Below are 27699 nucleotides of genomic sequence, written 5' to 3' on the forward strand. Positions count from 1 at the left end.
TGCGATCATAAATGTTTTATTTGACAAAAGAAAGAAGAATCCGCATATTGGCTGCATTTTAAAATGAGAACATTAAATGCAGAGAGGAGCAGGTTGCACAGGCCAGAGATGGACGTTATAAAGGTACTTCCAGAGATTCTGGAAGCATCATCGGAGCTAAAACAAAACGCCCGACTGCCTTTTAATCACTCAGAACTAATGCATACAAATACACCACTGCAGACGGGCAATGGAAGCCAGTGACTCCAGTGTGATATCATCTATCAATGGTTTAACAAACCCTACAAGGACCTTCTGTTTTATGTACAGTGGCTATTTAGCTTCCGCAATGGGCTATGAAAACATTCACAGCACATGGTGCAGTACAGCACAGACGGTGACAAACATCTAAAGATGATGTCACCAAAACACAGAAGAGAGTCAAGGTCAGCTGATCAGCTCAGTGATTGTCCTTCCTTCCCACGGGCAGTCAGTTAAAAAGCTTGTTTTTAATAGGTCACTTTATACGTTTTATAGAGCTACTCTGCAGGTTATTCATCATATAAATACCTGTCTCTGTGTACATTAACACCACACAGATATCACAATACATGCATATTATTAAAACAGAAATGAGACAAAATCTAAAAATTTAAAATACATTCAACTTTTTGTCAGCCTTATCCTTTAAATCACACCTTGCACATTTTCCCTTTTGAGATTCAGATTTACAATGATCATCTTTGGCAGGTTCTGGGTTGAAGGTGTGCCCCAAACTCGCCGTGGGTCGCCGGGGAGATGCGTTGTCATGGATACCGTCTGACTGTTTTGGGTTTATAGCATCACCACGTAGTTCTTTGGTATGAGGCCTCTCTTGCCGTCCAGCTCACCCTCCAGCCAGCCGGGCTCCTTCGAGTCAGTCACTGTAAAATGAGGGGGGGGGGGGGCGGGGGGTGAGCAGGGGGGGTGAGGTGGGCCCCAGCAGGGGTGGCTCCCTGAAAAGGGGGTGCAGCTGACTTCTCTGAGTGTGGGCCTTACGCCTGAGGGATAACAGGCTGCGCCCCAAAGAGAGATGGGCCACCTTGGGTGGTCCTGCCTCTCTCACATACGCTTGGCAGTTTTTTCACATATACATTTCTCTAGTAGACGCTCTTCTCCAACGCGAGGTACGAGAGAGAACGCATGGTCAGCCAGTCCCTGGAACAATTGGGGGCTAAGGGCCTCACTCACCGAGTCCGGGATTTGGACCAGCGACCTTCTGAGTACAGGCACACAGTCTTAACCCACTGAGCCCCCTTAGTACAGTAGTGCATTAGTTTTATTACTCATATTGAGGTTTAATTTTCCCAAGGCCAGTACACTCCCCCTCCCGTCAAAGTCACTCAAAGCTCACAGGGGGCACCAGCACCAGTGGCTCCCAGCAAACGAATGGACAACGACCTCATTTCCCCTCAGTGCAATGTGACACCAGTGCAAAATTCTCTTCCATGGACTGGAAATTAAATCCACAGCGCGATTCACTCCCACTCCGCGATCACAGATGAGATTTCCTAGCCCAGCCACAAATCCAATTTCCCCATGGTTCTGAGCGAGCGACCGGCGGCACCGATAACACTTACCGCGGTGGAATATCGCGCCAATCTGGAAGGAGAGCTCAGAAGCGTGTCCTGCTTCGCACGAGAACACCGCCCGGGCCGCCCTGAGTGCGACAGGACAGCGGTGGCAGTCAGCTGGCGGCAGATCGGGGAAATATCGTCCCCCACTCCTGTGGCACTTGCCCCCAGCCGGCAGCCGCCGGAGGGTTTGCCGGTTTTCACGGCATCCAGACATACTCTGTGTTTCTTGGTTAATTTCTAGGCAAATATTTTCCTCTGCCGCCCGCCGAGTGGCCGGGTGGGGCGGCCCTGAACTCGGGCCTGGGGTTTCTGCGGGAATCGGAAGGACCCTGAGAGTGTGGCGGCCCAGGGAACAGGGACCTGAGAGTGTGGCGGCCCAGGGAACAGGAACCTGAGAGTGTGGCCGCCCAGGGAACAGGAACCTGAGAGTGTGGCGGCCCAGGGAACAGGAACCTGAGAGTGTGGCGGCCCAGGGAACAGGAACCTGAGAGTGTGGCGGCCCAGGGAACAGGAACCTGAGAGTGTGGCGGCCCAGGGAACAGGAACCTGAGAGTGTGGCCGCCCAGGGAACAGGAACCTGCGCACGCACCTTTTTGTTTGGACTGAAACCCATCGTGATACAGAGAAATCGCCGGATCAAAAGAGATGTGGAAGGATGGAATAATTATGACAAGTTAGGGCTGCTATGGAAACATCATCATCGTCATCATCATCATCATCACCACCATCACTGTCCTCAAACAAGATGGGGGAAATCTCTCTCGCTCGGTCGCTCGCTCGCACACACGCACGGAGCCATTCTTCCTCCCTCCAAACAGCACTAGCACAAATTGCAACTGACATGTTTGTCTCCATAATTCGTTAATGAAAGTCAATTAAATTATTTATCGTTCTTCACTTAACGAACGGACTATTGACTCTGAGCACACTCTGCGGCTGACACAGGTCATTCTGTCTGGTCCCTGTACAACGCGCAGCTGCGTGCGTGGGCAGGCAAGCGAGGGGGCCGTGTTTACCTTTCCACATGCTCGTCACCCTGATCGGCGGCTGGGGGGGGGAGGGGCTCGGAGTTGATCCACATCACCATGGACGAGTAGGGCCTGGGAACGGGGAGCACACCAGCACGCTCTCAGTTTGTCCCCCCGGTGCCAACATGACGATGTGGACAGACACTCAAGCGAAGACGCCATCCGTGGTAGGCGGGACATAGAGGCCAGGCATCAAAGTGCACTGCATGGCACGTCACCCTCCGAAGGCAGTGGGTGTTTCTCAGTACCAAGAACACAAAGATCCTACACTGCAAGATTACTCTTGGCAAGACCGGTCTTGCTAACTTGCTTCCCAAGAATGAACTTGGGGCGCAATGAATCATGGGATTGGGCTCATTTGGTGAGGATGCAATCAGTGCATCCTTAATATTTAGGGCGGGGCAAGAATGACATCCAGGGTCAGGCATGAGGCTGAAGTGCTTTTGCTGTAAAGCGGAGCCTGCCAGCGCCCCCTGGTGACAGGGGCACCACCTTGCAGATGAGCTCCCTCCCTCCCACCATAATCACGGATTCCAGGCCTTCCTACAGACGGCGCTGACGGTACTTACGGGCTGGGAGGGAGTGCCTAAGTCCAGCGGCAAGGCCATTAGCGGCTCCCCCAGGTATCGCGTGCTCATGTCCTGCAAACAAGCCAATCGCATGCCAGCACCACACCATGTTCACATGTCCCTCTGTACTAGGGCTGGATTGAGCGAAAATTTATGAAAACCGACAGAACTTCAAATCGAGTAACCTTGCCCATGTCAGTTACTTCCGTTTTTTTTTTTTAATTCTGTTAATACTTTAAAAAAATCCATTACGTGGAAGCAGCATGGAGGAGAACTCAAACACCGAGCCGACTGAGCGATTCCAGCAGCTTGTACACGATGGACACGATGCCGTGTACATCGTTTGGACACATTGTGGCTTTAGTGAAGACGACACTGGTTTCAGCTACCAAAGGTAATACCAATCAGTTTCAACACTACGGTGGTTATAGTGATCATGGTTATAGTGATCAGCCACTTATATGGATCAAAAAGTCTGGGACAGAATCATTCCTGTACAAATACTGTTTAAATAATTTGGTTATAGTAATCAAGTAATCCACTTACAGTGTTCATTTTGGGTCTTTTTATACATAACATAATGGAAAAAATAAAAATTCTTTACGTGCCTACTTTGCCTTGTGGTAACCTGTGTGCCTCTGGCTTGGCATATCTGAACTATATATAGATCAGTAATTTATTTTGTATTATAATTTCATTTGTAAAGCGTTTGAAACTGTATTTTGAAAACCAAAATTAAATAGCGATGCTGACTTATTAACATATTCATGTAAGGAATATACATGTTGATTAGATGGTGATCTGCCTGAAACATGAAGAAAAAAAAAAAAAGTTATAATGGTCGTCCGCTTATAGTGATCAATTTCACCCAGACAGACATGGTTACTATAAATGGTTTGTTTGCACGAAATGCAAACTATTTGTTTTCTACTCTTTTATGGGGCTTTTTACATTAAAACTAAAACGTGACCTTTCATAAAACGTTTTCATTTCAAGTGATTTGTGCTTTGATTTCCGCTGTTCGAAATGTTCAACAAATAACCATAAATGGTTCGTCTGTGTTTCCTTCAGTTACTCTAAAATCATAAATATGACGTACAGTCTGTCATCAGAAATATATCCCAGCTGTTCACTCAACAGTTATTTACAGTACAAACTTTGTCAATGAAATACGAGAGCAAAAAAACAACCAAAAAAAAAAATAATTAATCGTAATCGCGGTTAAAATGTTCAATTAGTTGCAATATTGATTTGAGGCCCTATGCCCCAGGCAGCCTCCAAACACCCCCAGGTCACCGCCCCCCCGGCCCCTTACCAGTGGTATGTGAGCTACTGCAGACCCACAGAACTTTTTCAGGATGTACCAACATGGCTGTGGGGGTTTTGCTACCGTGCCAGTGACTGGCTGAAGAGCCGGACGTCCCGCGTGGGGGTCCTGAGCGCCCCCAGGCTAATAAAGCCCCCCTCCCCACTGCAGCTCCTTCAGGCCGTCGGCAAGGGGGGGGGGGGGGGGGGGGAGGAGAGGAGCTGCAAGCTGGCTTTTACACCTGAGCACCACCCCCCCCCCCCCCCAACCAAAGGCCACTTAAATGCTTCAGTATCCCGGTGCTGGAATTACAGCCATAGCCGTTTAAAAACGTGAAATTTAATCACGCAACATCACTGCTTCTGTTTTGATATAAAAATTAATATTGGACATTTCTGTAAACATGAGTGCTGGGGGCAGCAGGATTTATTTACCTTTTAGAAGCTCTGCCCCTTCACAATAGTACACTTACGCATTATGTGTGATTTCGGTGTTAAACATAAACACGGCGTGCTGCGTGAGGGCGAGGGCTCAGTGTCTCGCATGAAGAGGAAGAATTCCCCCAGAACGGCCCTGTGAAGGCGGCCCTTCCACATGGAGGAAGACCGCGAGCGGCGTCCTGGCTCCGGATGATGTTTTCCACGCCGCAGTGGGGTGGGCTTACTGCCAGGACCCTGGGTGGCCCGGAAATGAGCTCAGATCCTGAACCAGGTCCACGTTTCTAGTGGGGTGGGGGGCAGGGGCGCGCTTGGAGCAGGTAGCGCTCTGAATGCTGGAACCGAAGTGCGCGGCAAACGTCAGACGGGAGCTTCGGACGGAGCCACCCCCCCAGTTCCTCTTCCCTTCATGAAAAGTAGCGGACGAGGGTGTGAAATATATTTAGGGTCGTCAGGAAGGAAACGCACGGAAGCAAGATGACGCGGCCCTCTCTGAACGCACTGGGCAGGGCCCAGCCATGGAAAAGGGCTGACCTGCAGGCTCAGGCGCACCTGCACCCGCGCAGACAGATACCTGCACCCGCGCAGACAGATACCTGCACCCGCGCAGACAGATACCTGCACCCGCGCAGACAGATACCTGCACCTGTGCAGACAAGGACACGTACTGCGATCCCTCTGGGAAACAGTCGCTCCCCGTGCTTAATGCATCCCCTTACCCCCCTACAGAAAGGGGCGTGGCTAGAAATTCTTGGACCCCTGAGAAAATGTCACCATGGGGCCCCTGCCCAAAGTTATGCATTGAAGGGCCCCTGTGAAAAGCTGCCCCAAGAATCTGTCAGAGTATCCATGCCGCAACTGCACCCCTGCGTAACCTGCCAGGCCTCCCAGCCTCCTACAAAACCACACCTTAAACACACATCACCTCCAACTGAGACCGCCGCTAAAAACATCACCTAGAGCAGAATTACAATCCTCTCATTTGTCGTGCAGGACTCCGTACAAGGAGGAGAAATTAACTGCTAAAGTCTCTTGGACAAGTCACTGTCCAGCTGCTGTGAACCCGCTAACGCTGTAAAGCGAGTACTCTGTACAGCTGTGAACCCGCTAACACTGTAAAGCGAGTACTCTGTATAGCTGTGAACCCGCTAACGCTGTAAAGCGAGTACTCTGTACAGCTGTGAACCCGCTAACGCTGTGAAGCAAGTACTCTGTACAGCTGTGAACCCGCTAACGCTGTAAAGCGAGTACTCTGTACAGCTGTGAACCCGCTAACGCTGTAAAGCAAGTACTCTGTACAGCTGTGAACCCGCTAACGCTGTAAAGCGAGTACTCTGTACAGCTGTGAACCCGCTAATACAGCTGTGAACCCGCTAACACTGAAAAGCAAGTACTCTGTACAGCTGTGAACCCGCTAACACTGTAAATTGAGTACCCCATACAGCTGTGAAGCTCCTCAGCAACGTCCTACTGCACCGCAACATGGCTAACAGGAGTTTCTGGGAAAAAGTCAGACTTTGACATTTAGAAGCCCATGTAACTCCGCAGCGCTGAGACGCTACTCCGAGAACCCCCCCCCCCCCCATTAGCAGAAGCTGGAGATGGGTGACAGCACGGGAAAGCAGCGGGCTGACGCTCTGTGCTTTTCAGCTATGCTCTCCACACCGGGAGAGACAGCCATTAACGCAGCGGTCGCTCAAACCACACGCCCCCTGTTGGCCACAAACATTCACTACACTAAATATTGAATAAATTGCCTCCTTGCACATGAGGTGCTGAATTAGCATGTTCTGTCAACCAGCTAGCTAACGATGACATTCTCAAGTTACTTGCTAGCTATTTATTTAGTTCTTGAAACATGTGAGGGGGGCCGGGGGGGGGATGGTTTGGGGCAGAAACCACAAAGCCGCCCCTGACATTGTACACTGAGACCAGGGCTCAGGCTGCATGGTCCATTGGGATCAGAAACAGCCACAGCAGATATATACTGTACACACCCTACAGGGTGAGCCTGACCTCAGATGATGGACATGTTAGCCGACAGCCAAACCAAAAGTAAAGAGGGCTGCCAAAGCAGGGGGATTTGGGGACAGTGAGGCGGGTCACAGGCAACGGGTGAACTGGACTTCAAACAAGGGTGTTAGAATAGATGACCACCAGGGGGCGGTATTCAGGACCAGGCAGACAGGCACCGCAGTGACACAGATGGCAGACGCAAGCCTACCTGGGAGGCCCCTCCACGTGGCCTGCAGGCTGCCCACTCTCTTCTGCCGGAGGAGGAGAGCTGGACTCCCTGGTAGCTGAAGACATTTCATCTGGAGTTGAGTTTGTGCTCGCAGCTATCAAGGGATGCAGGGGGAAAAAAAACTAAGATTAACATCCAGCCCAAGTCGGAATGCTGCGTCTGAAACGACTGCGGATATAATTCGCAAGTAGCCCCTGAAATATCGGCCTCCCAAACGAAAGCGGTGTGCAGCCATGGCTGCTGCACAGTAGACTATCCCATGTCCAGACACCTAATCAAAGGAAGAACAATACGGCAGAAGAGTCTCACGGCCGCCTGCTTTGCTCAGGCGTCAACAGTGGATGTGTAGAAGGTTCAGCTGCAAAATGACAGCTGGGTGTGGGGGAGCTGGTACCGGGAATACGGCCGGTACTTGGGGAGGATACAGGATAGGCTCAAACTTTCCATGAAAATTAGTCACTAAAAGGGAAGTAAAACACACACTCGTGGTGGAATGAGTGTGCTCTACCTGAGCTGTACACACTTCCATCTCCTTTGCTTCATACTGGCCAAAGCCAGCAGCTCTCCAGTCACAGCAGTTGTGTTTTTAAGCTGACATGATCTTTGCAGAATTGGTGAGGGACACTTACAGCCTGTGTGACCTCAGCATCTTTATGGGACACCAGGGTAGCTAATGGGTTACCAGGCTGGGATTTAATTCATGGTCTTGGGTCAAGAGCGCAAAAAAGCCCAGATTTTAACGAGCTGTGACATTTGCTAGCAATGATGTGACAGGAGAAGGTCTCACCCCACCCCGTACTCTGGAAATGACATTCCTGACAACTTCTGGGACATGGCAATCGTCCTGATCTCCTTCCATATTTCCTAGGCTAAAACCCCAGTACTCCCAAAGATCCAAGGTGCTCGTGTGTGATGTTCGGCGTTTCTCTGAAGCTGGAAAGGGAGACAGTCCTTACCTGCCTCGACATCAGCTTCCTGTGGGTCGGATGGTGCCCCCGGCCCGCCGTGGTCGTCCCGTCTGCTGGACTGCTGGGTGGAAGCTCCAAAAGACTGTACCTCAGGGGGGCAGCCAAAGATCTGCGGTCACAGCATCAAAGGGGGGGGGGGCGTTCAGCCAGCAGCAGCCATTTACCTTGGGGCAGATTTACCTTGGAGGATATTCAGGGCCACTGCTGTGCCAAGCGATTTTCCGCTGGGACAGAGCCAGAGAGCAGAAATTAATGCTCTCTGAAAACACGGCAAACGTCTAGGCATTGACATTCAGCAAATACATTAATCACACAACCTGGGGAAACAGGTTACAGTGTGTCCAGATGAGGAATGTTTAGATACCTCCAGCAAGCATATAGGCAAACGTTTAAAGTGGGGCTCACCGCATGGGGGAGGTACGTTAAGCAATTTATTAAGCAGCTGTTAACGGCAAGAGATACCAGTATGAAAATGAAAACGTAACCTGAACGGTGCTGGAATCCTTGCCTTTCTACATCTGTTTTTGATTTTTCAAAGCGTTTTTTTTCTTCTCATTTAAAAGCCATCAACATTCTTACCTGTTAAGGAAAGGAACTTCACCGAATTCTCAAAAACCGCTCAGCTATTTAACACAACCGCTGCCTGTTGACGAGCAAATAACAGCGTGCTTTTAGCATAGAGGAGAGACTGTGACGGGCAAACGACAGCGTGCTTTTAGCACAGAGGAGAGACTGTGACGGGCAAACGACAGCGTGCTTTTGGCACAGAGGAGAGACTGTGACAGGCAAACGACAGCGTGCTTTTAGCACAGAGGAGAGACTGTGATGGGCCAACGACAGCGTGCTTTTGGCACAGAGGAGAGACTGTGACGGGCAAACGACAGCGTGCTTTTAGCACAGAGGAGAGACTGTGACGGGCAAACGACAGCGTGCTTTTGGCACAGAGGAGAGACTGTGACAGGCAAACGACAGCGTGCTTTTAGCACAGAGGAGAGACTGTGATGGGCCAACGACAGCGTGCTTTTGGCACAGAGGAGAGACTGTGACGGGCAAACGACAGCATGCTTTTAGCACAGAGGAGAGACTGTGATGGGCGAACGACAGCGTGCTTTTGGCACAGAGGAGAGACCAACAGGGGAACAAGAGTGTGCTTTTAGCGTAGAGGAGAGACTGTGACAGGCAAACGACAGCGTGCTTTTAGCACAGAAGAGAGACTGACGGGCAAACGACATCATGCTTTTAGCACAGAGGAGAGACTGTGATGGGCGAACGACAGCGTGCTTTTGGCACAGAGGAGAGACTGTGACGGGCAAACGACAGCGTGCTTTTAGCACAGAAGAGAGACTGACGGGCAAACGACATCATGCTTTTAGCACAGAGGAGAGACTGTGATGGGCGAACGACAGCGTGCTTTTGGCACAGAGGAGAGACTGTGACGGGCAAACGACAGCGTGCTTTTAGCACAGAAGAGAGACTGACGGGCAAACGACATCATGCTTTTAGCACAGAGGAGAGACTGACGGGCAAACGACATCATGCTTTTAGCACAGAGGAGAGACTGTGATGGGCGAACGACAGCGTGCTTTTGGCACAGAGGAGAGACCAACAGGGGAACAAGAGTGTGCTTTTAGCGTAGAGGAGAGACTGACGGGCAAACGACAGCGTGCTTTTAGCACAGAAGAGAGACTGACGGGCAAACGACATCATGCTTTTAGCACAGAGGAGAGACTGTGATGGGCGAACGACAGCGTGCTTTTGGCACAGAGGAGAGACTGTGACGGGCAAACGACAGCGTGGTTTTAGCACAGAGGAGAGACTGTGACGGTCAAACGACAGCGTGCTTTTGGCACAGAGGAGAGACTGTGACGGGGGAACGACAGCGTGCTTTTAGCACAGAGAAGAGACTGTGAGGGGCCTCTAAGCAAAGAGAAGGAAAACGAGCACAGCAGAGGCAGAATCCTGCAGGTCGACAGCATGCAGCTGTATGACCTTCACACTGATACAGACGGGCCAGCGACATGAGCGGTGTGGGACAGCAATGACAGCGAGAGCCAGCAGGAAGACAGCAGACAGAAGGTCACTTAGACAGCCCCTGTCATTTGGGAGCCTGGACTTCTGTCAAAACTTATATCTGAGTATTAAACCAACAGTCAATGAACAACCCTCAGGAAAACAGCTGCACTGGCTTCCTGGGTTTATGTCACAATTTACCATAATTTTTGAGTTTCTCAGTGCAGAAAGCAACCTTGACATTTTACCCAAAGAATTAAGTTTCCCATGAGGTGCATTTTTCATTAACCATAGTCAGGTAAAAAAAAAAAAATACTGTAAAAGTCCCCAAGGTATGTAAATTTGACATGCGAAAGCCTCAAGGATGCCCTCTGTTGGACATAATATAAATCCACATTCTTCCCCTCAAACAGATCCTCCTTCTCACTTAAATCAAGGAATGTCAGATACGCTGCCCTCCTCCATGGACGACACCTGCCTTCACATGGTGCTCGATGAGGATCTCCACAACGATGTTCTGGAACTTCAGCTCCATGATGGCGGCCACCGTCTCTTCCTCGGGCTTCATAAGCGTGGGCCCAAACACCACGCCCAGGTTGGCCACCGTCATCTGGTTCTCCTTGCAGTTTGCCGCCACGCTGCAGAGAGAGCCGGCGAATCAGGAATCTTCAACACCGAGGATGTTTCTTCAGCATTCCCTGAGGTCTTCTCAGCCCCAGGGAAGATTCTAGCTTGCTTATATTAAAATTCGGATCATGCGGACATTTTTAGAATAGCCCTTGTTAAAACAGTAATTGTTAAAATGACAGCGGACTTCCAGGTGGGGTTTGGACAAATATGTGTGTTGAGAAGGGGAGCGGGCAGCAGGGGGCGCCATTGGGTCGCTTACTTGGCAAGGTGTCTGATGAGCATCCCCAGCATCTCCTGGTTCTCTTGGGGCAGCCGGTGTACCAAGCCGAGGACAGCGTGCGCTCGAGACCCTGGGCTGGCGCTCTCTGCATGGGAGAACATAAGAACATAAGAACTATACAAACGAGAGGAGGCCATTCGGCCCATCGAGCTCGCTTGGGGAGAACTTAACTAATAGCTCAGAGTTGTTAAAATTTTATCTAGCTCTGATTTAAAGGAACCCAAGGATTCAGCTTGCACTACGTTATCAGGAAGACTATTCCATACTCTGACTACACGCTGTGTAAAGAAGTACTTCCTTAAATCCAGTTTGAAATGTTCTCCCGCTAATTTCCACCTATGGCCACGAGTTCTTGTATTTGAACTAATGCTGAAGTAACTATTTGGTTGAACAGCATCCAAACCTGTTAGAATCTTATAGACCTGGATCATGTCCCCCCTCAGTCTCCTTTGCTTGAGGCTGAACAGATTTAGCTTATATAACCTTTCCTCGTATGACATTCCTCTAAGACCAGGAATCATTCTTGTGGCCCTACGCTGCACCTTTTCTAAGGCCGCAATGTCCTTTTTAAGATATGGTGACCAAACCTGCACACAATATTCTAGGTGAGGTCTCACCAAGGAATTGTATAATCTTAGCATTACCTCCCTTGACTTAAACTCCACACACCTGGAGATATACCCCAACATCCTATTGGCCTTTTTTATTGCTTCCCCACAATGGCGAGAATGAGACATGGAAGCATCAACATACACACCAAGGTCTTTCTCATAATCAGCTACCTTTATTTCAGTAGGTCCCATAAAATACCTGTACTTTATATTTCTGCTCCCTACATGGAGTACCTTACATTTGTCTATGTTAAATTTCATCTGCCAGGTGTCGGCCCAGTCACTAATTAAATCAAGATCCCGCTGTAGCTGCTGAGCCACTAGTTCAGTATCTGCTACACCACCCACCTTGGTGTCATCTGCAAATTTAACCAGTTTACTGTATATATTGGTGTCTATATCATTTATGTAAATTAGGAACAATAGTGGTCCTAAAATTGAACCCTGCGGTTCTCCACTATGAACGCAGGCCCACTGTGACATTGTGCCTCTTATAACTACTCGTTGCTTCCTATCCGTTAACCAGTTATCAATCCAGGTCGCTACAGTTCCTAAAATACCTGTCGCTTTGAGTTTAAGTGAGAGCCTCTTGTGGGGGACAACATCAAAAGCCTTTTGGAAATCTAAGTAGATGACATCATAGGCCTTCTTATCATCAACTTCCTGAGTAGCTTCCTCAAAAAACTCCAACAGATTTGTTAAAAGAGGATCTACCTCTCCTAAATCCATGCTGGCTATCCCTCAAAATGTTATTTGAGTCCAGGTAATCTACCATTTTCTCTTTGATTATAGCCTCCATAACTTTACCAGTTATACAAGTTAGATTGATTGGCCTATAGTTTGACAAATTACTTCTATCCCCTTTTTTGAAAATGGGCGTTATGTTGGCATGCTTCCAATCAGAAGGTACCACACCTTCAGATAAGGATTTTTGAAACAGTAAAGTTAAGTTAACATGCCGAAACATGGCGGTAAACATGGCCATTCAGCAGCTCTCCCGGGAAAAGTGGCCGGTTTTTCAACAGAAATGAGCAGCTGAACACTACAGCACTCAAACACAGACACTGGTCTTCAGGACGTCTACAATTGACACTACAGCACTCAAACACTGGCACTGGTCTTCAGGACGTCTACAATCGACACTACAGCACTCAAACACAGGCACTGGTCTTCAGGACGTCTACAAACCAGCTTTTGGGAAGACTTATAAAAAAGGGCCATTTCTGCTCCGGTCTTGAGAAGCACGAACGGAGCTTAAAATAGACATTTATTTAAACCAACCCCCACCCCCAGGCCAAATCCTGAGCATGATCCAAGGCGGCGGCTCGGCCCAACACAATTCTGGAAAAAACAACAATTCTAAAATATCCGAAGAGATTTCTCCTCCAATTACTGAAATTAAATCCATCTGAGAGGCAAAAAGCAAAGAGTGCCTTTATAAATAATAATAATATGTATATAAACAAAAAAGAAAAAGAAAAATACATAAAGTGAAATCCATAACTGTACTCATACGATTTTATCACTTGGGGCACGCTGCTGCCCAATCAGTACACCAGGCTCGGTCACATGTTGAAATGCAAAAAATAAAACATCTAGTGGGTCATTTACAGTCCAAATGCCAACGAGAAAAAGGAAAGAGGCCAGTGGGCGGGTCATGAACCACGAGCAGCCCCGTCATTGGCTACACAGCCAGGACCATATCAATCCAAGGCAACTCACTGAATTCCTGACCCGGAAAAATGCAAATAAGAGTGCAGTTAGCATGCTGTAAGGCTGCCAGATGAAAAGACGGCCACTCACTGGCGAGGTTGATGAAGTCCTTGTACAGGCTGTAGGTCATCAGAGGTTCAGGAAGACTCCTTCATGGTGTAAGAGAGCACAAGGGTAAACTGAAGGACATCTTACAGGTCCAGTGACAGCAAAAATACTGAACCTTTTGAGGGGACCTGCCGTATACGGGTGTCCTGCATTGGACTGAGTACAGCTACTACTGTGAAATATTGCGCAAGTGCATCAGTCTGTGTGCCCTGTGACGGACCGGCATCCCGTCCAGGGTGTCCCCCGGCCCCGTGCCCTGTGACGGACCGGCATCCCATCCAGGGTGTACCCCGGCCCCGTGCCCTGTGACGGACCGGCATCCCGTCCAGGGTGTACCCCAGCCCCGTGCCCTGTGACGGACCGGCATCCCGTCCAGGGTGTACCCCAGCCCCGTGCCCTGTGACGGACTGGCATCCCGTCCAGGGTGTCCCCCGGCCCCGTGCCCTGTGACGGACCGGCATCCCGTCCAGGGTGTACCCCTGATGAATAACTATAGGGGCTCTGAAGAGCTGAACTTTTTGACATATTAAAATACTGGTATTAGGAGAACCTCGCCATTTAACAAAAGAACAAAAAAAAAAAAAAAAGAAAATGCTAAATAATGAGTTTGTTCTGGGGGGCATTTCCTATTCACAGGTCCCGCTAAGTACCTGCTCATCACGAATTCGGCACGGCGTGCCGGGAACTCCGCCTGCCGTCTGGCAGACTGTCAAACTGACAAATCGACAATTCATTCATTCCCCTGGAACCTGCGTGCGTCAGGCCAGTTTACCTGAGGTAGAGTTTTAAAGCACTGGTTATGGTCCTGAGATCCCATTCATCAGACGTGCTCAGATTCAGCTCATCGTCGCCTTTCCCATCTGCGGGTAACAGGTAACCGCCTCGATCAGCAGGGACCAAAACAGACAGCTGGCTTAAGGACATAAAGTCACTACAACGTAAGATAAATGACAATTAAGGCATATTACAGCACTATACTACACACTATACTACACACTATACTATACACTATACTATACAGTGCTTTTATGGGTAACTGTCGACTTCTTTCATGAAGAATCTCCAAATTAAACCATACAGTTAGAGGTACAATAAGCTGTAGGTCAGTCTTACTGATCAGCATGTTCAGGAGCTTCTGACTCTTAGACACGACGCCTTCAACTCTGTAAAGTCCGAGGTCTTTGATGCCTTAAAAAATAAAACACACAACAACAACTATGGAAAACACTCACTGGCGAGCACTTTATTCCAGTAGTAGTTTTTTTACTCCAAAATCAAAAGACACCGTTGCCCCCTGGTGCTGAACTTTCAGCATTGCACAGTGACAATTACCGCCACCCAAAGAACTCTGTTTCTAATACAAGAATCACACCATTTTTTGAAATTGCTTTATTAAACGTAACCTCCGTTCCATTCTCAAAAATGCATGAATATACTCACTTATCACATTAGCTACAACAAGAGCTTAAATCTTTCACAGCTGTCAGTTTCTGAATTACCTCTTTTTTCCACAGCACTGATGGAGTTCTTTACAAAGGTAAATCCCACTTGGTCCAACTGTGCATCAACTACAAAAATACACACACAATTTGTATTTCAGACAAAACTGCACAGATGTATTTTCAAAAACCAGACATTACTCAGTCACAAGAATCGGGCCCTTCAGCCATTTTGATCTGTTACCCATGAAACACCCCAAAGCTCATTTTCACAGAGGCTTAAAACAACCTGCACACATTACAGCAGCAAACAGCAGGCCTAGTTGTTAAGTTAGTGAGAATTATACATCTAAGGGAGATAAACTTCATTTTACATTAACCTTTCTTTTTAAATCCCTCAGACTTTCAAGGGAAAAAAAAGTGTTTACTTACTGCCTCTCTCTTTTGAATAAAACTTCTTTAGGTAACAAACCTAAAAGAATAAAATGTGAATTAAATTACACTGATTGCGTAACAGCAATACAATTACAATGTCTTTGTTCAGCAGGTGTTTTAATGCAAGGCAGGATCGACAGTCCCTCGAGCAGTCAGGGCTTAAGGGCCTCACTCTGCATGACCCTGAGATTCGAGGGGGCAGCTTACGGGCTCCGTCCCACCCATGGCCTGCATCCAGAACTTCCGGTCCTCCTCCGACAGGGCCTGGACGATGAGGACCTGGCTGGGTCTGAGACAAAGTGCCACAGGGCATTAGTGCTTGGGGACAAAAGACCCCCATGACGGATACCTGAGTTTTGCCCCGCACTGAGGAGTCAGGCTGGTGGCAGGTGAAGCTGGGATCTCAGTACCGGCAGAAGTGCCACATTCATTCGGCAAAGGATATCAGCCCCCTGCGTTTACAGCTGTTTGGCGCCGTTTTGCCCGGCAGACTTGCAACTGCAGCCCCTCTGACATATAAGCCAGTGAAAATTAAATCACGACTATCTCTGCACAGGTGAGCTGAGGATGTGCTGGAAGTGACGCTAATCTGAAGACAGACTTTCAGACATGATATACCAAAATTTTGATTAATTTTTATTCACCTTCAAACACTTTTTAAAAGAAAGATTTTAAATGGTTAAATGATTTTAAGTGGTTAAGGACACAGATGAAGCAAGAGCCCAAAAATGAGGCACTCAAGCTGAATCCCTCTGGGGTTGGAGCAGCCGAATGTAAACAGAAGATGCCAGAAGAAAGTAAACGAAGAAAAGCAGCTCACCGGTCAGAGATCTCAATGTCGAAGCAGAACCTCCGGTCCAGTGCGTCCGCAGTTTTCCACGAGCACGACTTTAAGGTGACGGAGTCCGTCTCACCCTGGAGACAGAAAGCAGAGACGCGGCCTTGGTTCATGTTACGTCACAGTGTGGGGAAGCAGCTACTGCTGTTCCGGAAGGATCCCAGCGACGCGGTAAGCTGCTGATTGTGAGGCGGGGGCCTGGCCAGGTCACTCACGATCTTGCCTCCCGACCGGTGCTCGAACGTCACCATGTGCAACACCTTCTGCTCCTTGATGTAGGTGCAGTAACGCTTCACCCAGCTGGACCCAAAGGGCGGAGGCCCTGGGGACACAAACAGGTCCTTGCTGTCAGATCGCGGCCCCTCGCTGGCATTACCCCCCCCCCCCCCCCGGCTTAGGGACTGGCACCCACGTTTCTCCTGCACGTAGAGGTAGCCCTCGACGCTGATGGGGCTGATCTGTCGGTGCTCCCTTGGGGCTCCTTTGAACTTCTTCATGAGCTCCTCCACCTCGGACCGGGTGCCCTCGAAACGGCTCCTCGTCTAGGGGACACAAGCAGGACAGGCGGTGACACGCGGGGACGCGAACATCATCTTACCGGGCATCAAATTCATTAAAACACACTGGAAGGTGACGAGTGACACAAAACCACCAACAGATAGGTGAGTGTCAGTCGGGGACAGACAGACACAGTAGGTACAAAGCCATCTAAAGCATATCTGGAAAAAAAGACATATGTTGAGAGAGAGAGACAGAGACACACAAACACAGATTAGGTATCTATATCTGTGGGGACTCTCCATTCTTTTCTATGAGCATAACCCTAACACCAACAAGGACACACACACACACACACACACACACACACACACACACACACACACACACACACACACACACACACACAGCTCCTAAACAGCACACTGCCTACGTTCTGAATATTAATCTGCAGCTGCCGCTTGTAATGGTCGAAGTCCTTCGCCAGTTCATATCCCTGGTGGTAGAAGGTAAAGACGGTCTGGAAGAAGGCCAGCATCTGCAGGAGAGGAGACAAGGGGAATATGGTCCTGAGAGGACACCCTCTGTGTCGGGGTCCTACATACCGTACACCCCCTCCACGGCGGGGGCCCTACCCCCTACTCCCTCCCCCCCCCACAGGACACCCCCTACACGGCAGGGGCCCTACCCCCTACTCCCTCCCCCCCCAGGACACCCTCTGCATGGCCCTACCCCCTACACCTCACCACTCTGACTACCCCCAGACTCACCGGCTCCACACACTCGTACTTCTTCCTCTCCTGTATCTCCTGCAGCTTGCAGATGTACTCCAGAGACTCCTCCTGGAACCGCTGCCTCAGCACCTGCAGGTCCGCCTGGGGGGGGAAGGGGGGGAGGGGGCACATCTTTCTAGTCATGACAAAACTGCCCTTTGGCCTCAGACCATCAGCTTCCTTCCAGATAGTATTTTTGAGCTCAAGTCAATCAGGAAAGTGAATGTGAAAACTGTCTTGACATTGTGGAGTTCACACTAACAACTTGAGAGTGTCCCCGAGTTTCTGTATGATGCGTAGCCATGGACGACCCCAGGAATGCCCCCAAAACACACCCCAGTGGGACCTCCACACTGTGTCTCTGGGACTGTATCGCAGTGTCAGAACCGGAAAGCAGTTTTCACAAACAACCACCTCAATAACCACTTCCTCACGCTACCCTTTCAGGACAGGCAACATGGTGCGTGGCCAAAGAAAATGCAAAACTAATCACTAAGTAAAACAATAACTTTCAGGCAAACCGTTTCCCCCACAAGACTAGGACTGGGAAGAAGGACACTGTGAGGAACAGCACCTCCTGCAGATGCTGGTCTTTCTTCTTCGCTGACACAGTTAAAAGCTTCTCCAGGGAGCTGTAGTACCTTTCCGTTTCCTTCTCATACTTCTTTTTTCCTTCCTTAAAAAGGGCAGATCAGGTGGGAGAAGGGGTCAGCGTTTGGGGAAAGCGTCACTGAGATCCAGTGGGAAGACACTGCATGTGGGGCGTCACTGAGATCCAGTGGCAAGACACTGCATGTGGGTCAGCATCGCCGTACCTTGGCTGAGCCCAGCTGCTCCTTACGAAATCGTTCCAGGGGATTCAGGAGAGTCTCTGTGATGTTCTGCATCTGAGGAGGGGGGGGGGGGCATGTTAAAATGACCCAGAAGGTAAACAAACAATGAGAAAACATTAAAACTGAAAATAATCTGAAGTTAAGTTCCTATGTGAAAAAACAGACTTCCTGTGTGAGGTCACTGGAACAATAAGCTAACAAGACGTAAATGAGGCACCCGCTCTCATGCCTGACATTGTAATGTTCCAGCCGCAGGCCCTGACGACACCCCCCACCCCTGTGCATCCTCCCCACAACCTTAACAGGGAAACCGCTGCCCCGTTTACCACAGACCGTACCCTGCCATACCAAAAACAGACACGATAGCTCATCTTTACGGGCGGATGGGTGAGACTGCCATGTAAGTGTAGCTGGGGGGGCAGCATGGGGGATTATGGGACACTGCAGCACTGGAAATGCCACCCCAGTTATTAAAAAATGCAGAATTTACTATTCATGATGTGGCAACATGAATTCACGCCTCTTCTGAGGTTGCAGCCAAGCCCTAGCCAAACTAGGCGTCAGGGCCAACCCACTGCAGCATGGAAAAAGGACACGACGCCACTTCAGAGGAAACCAGTTTATCGGACGCAGGCTGCCAAGCAAACAGTGAAACAGACAGGAGAGCAGAGCCACTGGAATACAGTGGCTTTTGTGCTGTGATATTAGAATTAATAATTACTGGCTTGCATTTAGCACCCGAGATCTGATGCTGCCGCCCCGTTTTCTGCCAAGCATCACGCAGACAGAAACTGACAAACACCGAAACACCCTGTTACAAACACACACCGAACACATACAGAAAAACGCTAAATGCTACCATCAACACAAACTCAGGAGCCATTAGCCATTCCATAGCGAGATTAAAGTTATACCAAATATTTCAGTTTCTTCAGATTCACTGATTTACATATATTTATAATCAATCTGCCACTAGAACATGACCTATACAACACAAACCATACTTCTACTAGGTAGCGACACAACACCAAGGAAAACAGAGCAAATTTAAACACTTTGTTCTGATCGAGATCAAGCGACTCTCACCATCAGGTCCCGCTGGTCTTCCAAGTTCTTTAGGAAAGAGGAAAACTCCTGCAAAGACTCGTCTGGAATGAAAGACAGAATAACAAAGAACTGGAACAGTCGGCACAGACGACAGACAGCAGCGGGATGAGAGCGGCACAGACGACAGACAGCAGCGGGATGAGAGCGGCACAGACGACAGACAGCAGCGGGATGAGAGCGGCACAGACGACAGACAGCAGCGGGATGAGAGCGGCACAGACGACAGACGGCAGCGGGATGAGAGCGGCACAGACGACAGACGGCAGCGGGATGAGAGCGGCACAGACGACAGACAGCAGCGGGATGAGAGCGGCACAGACGACAGACGGCAGCGGGATGAGAGCGGCACAGACGACAGACAGCAGCGGGATGAGAGCGGCACAGACGACAGACGGCAGCGGGATGAGAGCGGCACAGACGACAGACAGCAGCGGGATGAGAGCGGCACAGACGACAGACAGCAGCGGGATGATAGCGGCACAGATGACAGACAGCAGCGGGATGACAGCGGGTACAGTTGGCACAGACGACAGACAGCAGCGGGATGAGAGCGGCACAGATGACAGACAGCAGCGGGATGAGAGCGGGTACAGTTGGCACAGACGACAGACAGCAGCGGGATGAGAGCGGCACAGATGACAGACAGCAGCGGGATGAGAGCGGGTACAGTTGGCACAGACGACAGACAGCAGCGGGATGAGAGCGGCACAGACGACAGACAGCAGCGGGATGAGAGCGGCACAGACGACAGACAGCAGCGGGATGAGAGCGGCACAGACGACAGACAGCAGCGGGATGAGAGCGGCACAGACGACAGACAGCAGCGGGATGACAGCGGGTACAGTTGGCACAGACGACAGACAGCAGCGGGATGAGAGCGGCACAGATGACAGACAGCAGCGGGATGAGAGCGGCACAGATGACAGACAGCAGCGGGATGAGAGCGGGTACAGTTGGCACAGACGACAGACAGCAGCGGGATGAGAGCGGCACAGATGACAGACAGCAGCGGGATGAGAGCGGGTACAGTTGGCACAGACGACAGACAGCAGCGGGATGAGAGCGGCACAGACGACAGACAGCAGCGGGATGAGAGCGGCACAGACGACAGACAGCAGCGGGATGAGAGCGGCACAGACGACAGACAGCAGCGGGATGAGAGCGGCACAGACGACAGACAGCAGCGGGATGATAGCGGCACAGATGACAGACAGCAGCGGGATGACAGCGGGTACAGTTGGCACAGACGACAGACAGCAGCGGGATGAGAGCGGCACAGATGACAGACAGCAGCGTGATGAGAGCGGCACAGACGACAGACAGCAGCGGGATGAGAGCGGCACAGACGACAGACAGCGGGGGATAAGAGCAGGTACAGTACCGATGCATTTCTCGTCGTCCGTCTTGGCGTCTCCGACGTACTCGAACTGGAACATGCCGAGACATTCTGCAAAGCGCCTCTGGGCCACACCCAACTCTGCAAAGCAGGAACAGATGGGGCACAACCTGTAAGGCTCAGTCAAACTTCAGGTATGAAATGGGGCTCAGCAGGTTTGGGATCTGTGTCAGTAATCAGATGGTTGTGAGTTCAAAGCCATGGGAAATCCCATCACTGCTGAGCCCTTTGATTGCTCCAGGGGGGCTGGACGCCAAGCTTGGCCCACATATATACGCTTGTCTGTCTTTTATAGCAACCAAGATGTGAAAATCATTCCACTTCCTGGAAGAATCATCCATCCATCCATCCATCCATCTTCTGTACCCACATGTCCTATGCTGGGTCGCCGGAGCCCATCCCGGAAGCAGCAGTGCAAGATAACTCAGGACAGGGTGCCAACCCACCGCAGGTGCCAGGGGAGTCTGGGCCCTACGGACAATTTGGTAACAATTCGGTAACAATTTGGTAATCATAATAATTCGGTAATTTGGACAGCAATTTGGTAACAATTCAACATGTTATCGTTTCTGGGTAATCATCATATTTGGATACTGCTTAATTGGACTGTTGCGTAAAAGGCCCTGAAGACACTGTCCATGACGCAGCAGCGGATACGAGGCCAGAAGATGGATCATCATGCTGTATTATGTAATGATGCATTGTGTAATTATGCCACATTATATAATAACTTGACAAAACATTAAATTTTCACTTCATTATGTAATAGCATCTGCATCATATAATAATCTGCCGCGTTTTTCAATAGCTTGAATACAATATGCAATACATTCCTCAGCGTTTTGTAATAAATTATTACATTTTGTAGTAGCTATTACAAAATGCAGGAGTTGCACTTTTCAAATAATAAAAATGTAATACTGTGCTTTATGTAATAGCCAAGATGTATGTCTTCATTGACACTTTGTCAAGTTATTACATAATGTGGCATAATTACATGATGCACTGTAACATGGATGGAGGGTTGTACTGATGGGTGGATGGACAGATGGGTGGATGGACAGATGGGTGGATGAGAGCGCCACATGGTGCCATCTACAGTAAAGGATTCAGTCTCCACATGGCATCCGTCCCACCAGTGCCGACTCCTCGCTGAAAGGCGCAATGAGGCTCAAGCCGCAGTTCCCACACAGACCCGAGGGGGGAGTCGCACTGGGACGGCTGGATGACTTCAGATGGAGAACATGAGGTGGTCCCGTTATTGCACAGGGACACTGGTCTCAAACTCAGACAGGTACAGACGGGTCTGACTGGGCGTTATACCCGCTGAATGCATCCCCTGACGCCAACAGAAGGGAAATTTCCCCCTTGCCTTCTTACCTGATCAGTCATGACCGTCTGTACTGAACACACCTAAAAGGTGCTTAAGTCAACAAGACAACTAAAGGTTTACTCCATCTACATCACAAACGGACAATTAGCTACTTATGCACGTTAACATTAAGAAAAACAATAATAATGTAAGTTAAACCATAATGACTTAACACCCAAATATGCCTATAATTAAATCTATAATTATGTTATTATATCTGGGCATGCCCAAACAATCCTATGATGTATACAGTGAACTGAACTGAATGTAAATCATCCATCCATCCATGCATCCTCCCTCTAGCTGCACATATCAAGTTCAGAGTCAGTGAGTGCAGCACCTCTCCAAGAATTGATCACGAGGGACGGCGCCCCCTGGAGGTAAATGCCAGATCACCACAGGTCCCCCATTCACCCCAGCGGGGACTCCAAGAAACTGGCTTATCTGAACTGTATGTCTTTGGGCTATGAGGGGAAACCAGTGCAAGGCAGGGATGCGAACCCATAACCCTGCGGGCATCAGACAAGTGTGCTGCCAAGTGGGTCACCACACCCCTCCTTCTACTGCCCCCCCCCCAACAGTGGGGGAAAAAGCAACTGATGTTTACGAACCACAAAATGCTGGTTATCTCTGCAGGAGAGTGCAATGTGTGAGCAGGAACACGACTTCTGTTTTTTAAGTAGGAGGGCGCGTCATTTCAGAGCTGCACTGAAAGCAAGTGAAGCAGAGGCGGGAAGCCAGTGAGAAGCGCGGCAGACAAACAGCTGTCCCCCCCCCCCCCCCCACCCGCAGCCATTTATCCAGGTCAACACGGAGATAACAGAAGGCAGGTCCAATCACATGCACAGACACCTCAGGACAGCGATCTCACATGTCCGGGACGCCCCTAAAAATAACATTCTTGTAGGACAGCAATAAAACAACCACATTTTGTGTAGATAATTGCAAATTCACCTCAAGTTATGAGACATAAGCCTGGGCACAAGGGGATATACAAATTTATGGTGCTGTTTTTTTTTTTTTTTTGCTAAAAAACATTTGTGCGATAATTTTGTGCTATTTCCAGTCTGGTCCAAATCACAATGATTGTTTACATGCAGCATTATGAAAGTATGACAGCTGCACGGCGCTATACCATCAATAAGCACAGCTCTGTCATACAGGCCAAAACATGAATCTACAACCAATAAGAGCTCTGGCCCAACAGTGTCTGATTGCACAAGATAAGGCCCACAGTTCGACTGTTCTTTGCAAACTCTACGCAATATTCACCGTAACACGTCATAACATCCGTTGGACTTTTGATGCCGTTTATGGAACACAGTATATAACAAAAAAAGTATAAGGAGTCACTCCTGTACAGCAGGGCTTGGGTCAGGCTAAGGAATTCACCGGGACATCCCTGACCAGCTCCACAGCGCCCCCCATTCCACACCGAGTACGCATGTACAGGCATTCGCTCTGTATGTGTGTGTACATGATTAATGCTATATTGTGGTCAATATATAGAACTTCTCACCATTCTCACAACTCGAAAGGCTGCCTTACACACAGGAACTCTTTCTACATAAAAGTCAGTGAAAACAGGAAGGAGAAACCACCGCACCCACACCAGCATCTTGCTGCCATTTTAGCAGACTTTCAGCAGGGCAATAGGGAGGCCGCCCCGGGGGCCGTTTTAGCGGACTTTCAGCAGGGCAGTAGGGAGGCCGCCCCGGGGGCCGTTTTAGCGGACTTTCAGCAGGGCAGTAGGGAGGCCGCCCCGGGGGCCATTTTAGCGGACTTTCAGCAGGGCAATAGGGTGGCCACCCCGGGGGCCATTTTAGCGGACTTTCAGCAGGGCAGTAGGGTGGCCGCCCCGGGGGCCATTTTAGCGGACTTTCAGCAGGGCAGTAGGGTGGCCGCCCCGGGGGCCATTTTAGCAGACTTTCAGCAGGGCAGTAGGGAGGCCGCCCCGGGGGCCATTTTAGCGGACTTTCAGCAGGGCAGTAGGGTGGCCGCCCCGGGGGCCATTTTAGCGGACTTTTAGCAGGGCAGTAGGGTGGCCGCCCCGGGGGCCATTTTAGCGGACTTTCAGCAGGGCAGTAGGGTGGCCGCCCCGGGGGCCATTTTAGCGGACTTTTAGCAGGGCAGTAGGGTGGCCGCCCAGGGGGCCATTTTAGCGGACTATCAGCAGGGCAGTAGGGTGGCCGCCCCGGGGGCCATTTTAGCGGACTTTTAGCAGGGCAGTAGGGAGGCCGCCCCGGGGGCCATTTTAGCAGACTTTCAGCAGGGCAGTAGGGTGGCCGCCCCGGGGGCCATTTTAGCGGACTTTCTGCAGGGCAGTAGGGTGGCCGCCCCGGGGGCCATTTTAGCGGACTTTCAGCAGGGCAGTAGGGAGGCCGCCCCGTGGGCCATTTTAGCGGACTTTCAGCAGGGCAGTAGGGAGGGCGCCCCGGGGGCCTCGTGCAACAGACTCCGTATAAAGATGAAGAAACGGCACAGGCCTTTCAGGCGCAGTAAAGCGTTACTGACGGTCTGGCTCAGTGTTGCTTGGAGAAGCCCCCCATCTCACTGGACAATCACATTAATCAGGAAGACAGGCAAGGGCCTGTGCAGAGACTGGCTCCAAGAACCCTTCAGGCACCTTTCCGGTGTTGAAGGTTTGCTTGTGTGTCGTGAGGCCTGGGAGGGAAATGAGCTTCTCTGTCTGGGTTCTAAGTTCAGCCTGGTACCAACCAAGTCCCAGGTTCAGAAAGATCCAGAACGCTGATAGTTGCTGTATAGGTGTGTCTTATCTCCAGAAGAGAACAAAGGCAATCAGGGACATATCCTTTGTTTTCTAAGAGCAGGACCTCACGCTTCCACCGGGATCCGGAAACTGGCTCCCGAGGCCCCTCCCCCACATCCTGAACACAGAACATATCTTCATGTGCAGGATGAAAACAGTATGTCATTATTTACACTACATGTGGGCAGGGCCTATGCACTTTCAAGGCACCGTGTTGAGATTCCCAGCCAGGAACATGATCTATAACACAGTAACGAAGCAACAAAGAAACTCCAGAATAGTCTTCCAGGTGTCTTTGTGGGAGGAAAGCAACACAAAAACATAAAGGACGGGGGGGGAGGGGGGGTTTCCCTGCAAATAAAACATTAAAGAAACCGCAACAACCAACAGACTTTACTGGAGTTCGTTTGTATCGTCGGCAGCTATCAGTAGCTATCAGCACTAGACTTTTTGGAAAAATAAATCTTGACGTCTCCTATGAGCTGTTTTTCTTTGACGAAACTGATGAGAGGAGCTGAAACAGCCCGAGAGCCTCCACATCTAACACTACTGCCAACACATGACAAGTCATGTGAGAGCAACTGAATTCAGGGCAGGAAGCGAGATCTAAGAAATGTTAAAGGTGATGAGATTGTTGGGGCCAGACATGGTGCTTCTCTGTTGGGATGTTGTAAACTATGGTGTTTAGAATTTACAGAGAATGGTGTGAAGAGGAGAAACACCCAGTCAAAGGCATTGGTGGGGCCCAAAAACACACTGTAAATGAGAGAGGACAGAGAAGAATGGATAGAATCGTTAAAGCGAACAGGAAGGACATGAGGACGGAAATAACAGCTCAGTAAAGCAGTGGCGTGCAGAAGGGCTTACTAACCTCACAACTCATTAAAGCTTGAAGCAATTCTTGAGACAAAAGCAAGTTGTACCAGATACCAGCTGGAAGCAGCTAATAAAACAGCACAGAGTGCATACTGGATATTAGGCAAACAAATCAATAGATTGATGCTCCTATGCTTATCATGAAATGCAAAATAAAGATCATACAGAGCTTAGCTGTCAAATACCGGCATGGAAGGATGGGCAGAACCACAGCGGGGACCCGCGAGGGTAAGGAGGACGGGCAGAACCACAGCGGGGACCCGCGCGGGTAAGGAGGACGGGCAGAACCACTGCGGGAACCCGCGCGGGTAAGGAAGCCATGATGTTGCCCAAGAGGCTGGCGTCTCATCAGAAATGTCTAGGATCCATTCATTAAGATGTGAGAAAAACGTTTGGAAATACAATATTTTCCCCAATAATGAAGACACACAGTGAAATGTTAAAACGTTGAAGTTTCTAAGATATACTTGTACCCTGCATGACATGTAGGGGGCCACCGGCTCCTAAAATGGAGATTAATTCGGAAGACGAATGGACCATAGCACTACCGTGTACCACTACAGAACCGTATAAATGACTAAACAGCTCCCGAGAGCATTGTCCAGAACAAACATCCACTTGAGCCATTCGCATTTCATTCCTCGCAGTCGGCTTAAGAATGAAAGTAAGTTTGGCGATAAGTGAGGCAGCGACGCGGTACCTCGGAGTGGGGATGTGGCGGCATGTCACTGATTAAGATCCCCCTACTTAACACTTCATCCCTGGGGACCCAGTTCAAATGCAAGCCCGTGTGAGCGACCAAAACAAACACCTGCCGCCAACAGGTGATGGATTAAGTGCTGCAATGTTATGCAGAAGTGACTGACTACTAATGTTTAGCAGCCATAAATGTATAAAAATGAACTCCACACCTTGAAATGGTTTTATTGAACACAGGAACGATAAATGCATAAACTGTAGGTGCGCCCGAATATGGATTACTTTCGGTTTTCCACAGCCAGCAGTTTTAACAGCGTCATTTGTTATATCATAAATAAGCACGTTACCTGCGCAGCGCAGACCTGCGTCAATGTAAAATGTGTCACTCTGGCCGGTGATAATTTATGCAATAAGGAATAAGAAAATCTTACGTGTGGTGGCACTGATGAGGTTCTTGGCCTCCCTGTGAAGCTCCTTTATGAAGCGGCTGGTTTTGTCCAGCTCCGCTTCGTGCGCCCGGATGCGCTCTCTGAATGACGGGCTGTCCAGGGAGCACTCGCTGAACTCCAAGGGGTACAGACCCATGGCCGCTCCGGGGGCGTCAAACCTGCATCCACTCCGCGCCGATCACCGCGGAACCAGGTAACCAAAGGACGAGGCTAATTCCACGAGTTACTAACTATTGGTGCTTTACTCTGATTTTAAAATTTAACTTGAAAAATGTTTTTCCTTTTTTTAAAAATAAAAAAGCACAGAGATAGTGATGATTCCTGTGTGAGAGCACGCAATAACCTGCTCCAGTGGGAGTGTCCCAGACTGAAGTCCTTTTCTGCCCCGAGGGGTGGGCTGGAGGCTGGACGCCTCATTGCGCCTTGGCCGGTTGGCTCCAGTATCGCGTCCGCAGTCGCTCCGGGAACTGCGCCTGCGCACACGCGAACGCCTAACTCCCCCTAACACGTACTGGCAGCAATGGGAGGGTGTTCGTAACTATGTCATTGTTCTTTGTTATATATTAATTAGTAATCGGTAAGCGGTGCTCTAAAATGGCTCGAGTCTGCTGCATCGGACACTGTACTTTAGGGAGCTGTTCCCCTACTCTGGTGAAACAGTCATTGTTGGGATATTTCTCAATAGCATTCATGCAGAAGGAGCTCTCGTCTTGT

General features: G+C 49.7%; 1 protein-coding gene across 3 annotated transcripts; it reads right to left on the reverse strand.

Moving 5' to 3' along the window:
• On the reverse strand, window positions 1–27638 carry LOC111833380 (rho GTPase-activating protein 10-like). 3 transcript variants are annotated; one of them, XM_072697831.1, is made up of 23 exons: window positions 26968–27638; window positions 20805–20900; window positions 19403–19464; window positions 18299–18370; window positions 18058–18159; window positions 17481–17585; window positions 17144–17248; window positions 16625–16754; window positions 16428–16534; window positions 16195–16289; window positions 15582–15663; window positions 15372–15411; window positions 15000–15068; window positions 14614–14688; window positions 14273–14360; window positions 13483–13541; window positions 11048–11153; window positions 10637–10796; window positions 8137–8257; window positions 7160–7274; window positions 2612–2695; window positions 1599–1678; window positions 1–902 (listed from the first exon to the last, which is right to left on the reverse strand). In XM_072697831.1, exons 1-23 carry the CDS (start codon window positions 27119–27121, stop codon window positions 814–816), a joined length of 2196 nt encoding a protein of 731 aa, XP_072553932.1. In that variant the 5' UTR covers window positions 27122–27638; the 3' UTR covers window positions 1–813. The 3 variants fall into 3 exon arrangements, with proteins under 3 accessions (XP_072553932.1, XP_072553933.1, XP_072553934.1); XM_072697832.1 differs by lacking the exon at window positions 2612–2695 and having other exon boundaries at window positions 26968–27632; XM_072697833.1 differs by lacking the exons at window positions 1599–1678; window positions 2612–2695 and having other exon boundaries at window positions 26968–27633.
• Window positions 27639–27699: the final 61 nt, after the last annotated feature.

This window comes from Paramormyrops kingsleyae, chromosome 12 (assembly GCF_048594095.1).
Source record: "Paramormyrops kingsleyae isolate MSU_618 chromosome 12, PKINGS_0.4, whole genome shotgun sequence".
Taxonomy (NCBI): Eukaryota; Metazoa; Chordata; class Actinopteri; order Osteoglossiformes; family Mormyridae; genus Paramormyrops; species Paramormyrops kingsleyae.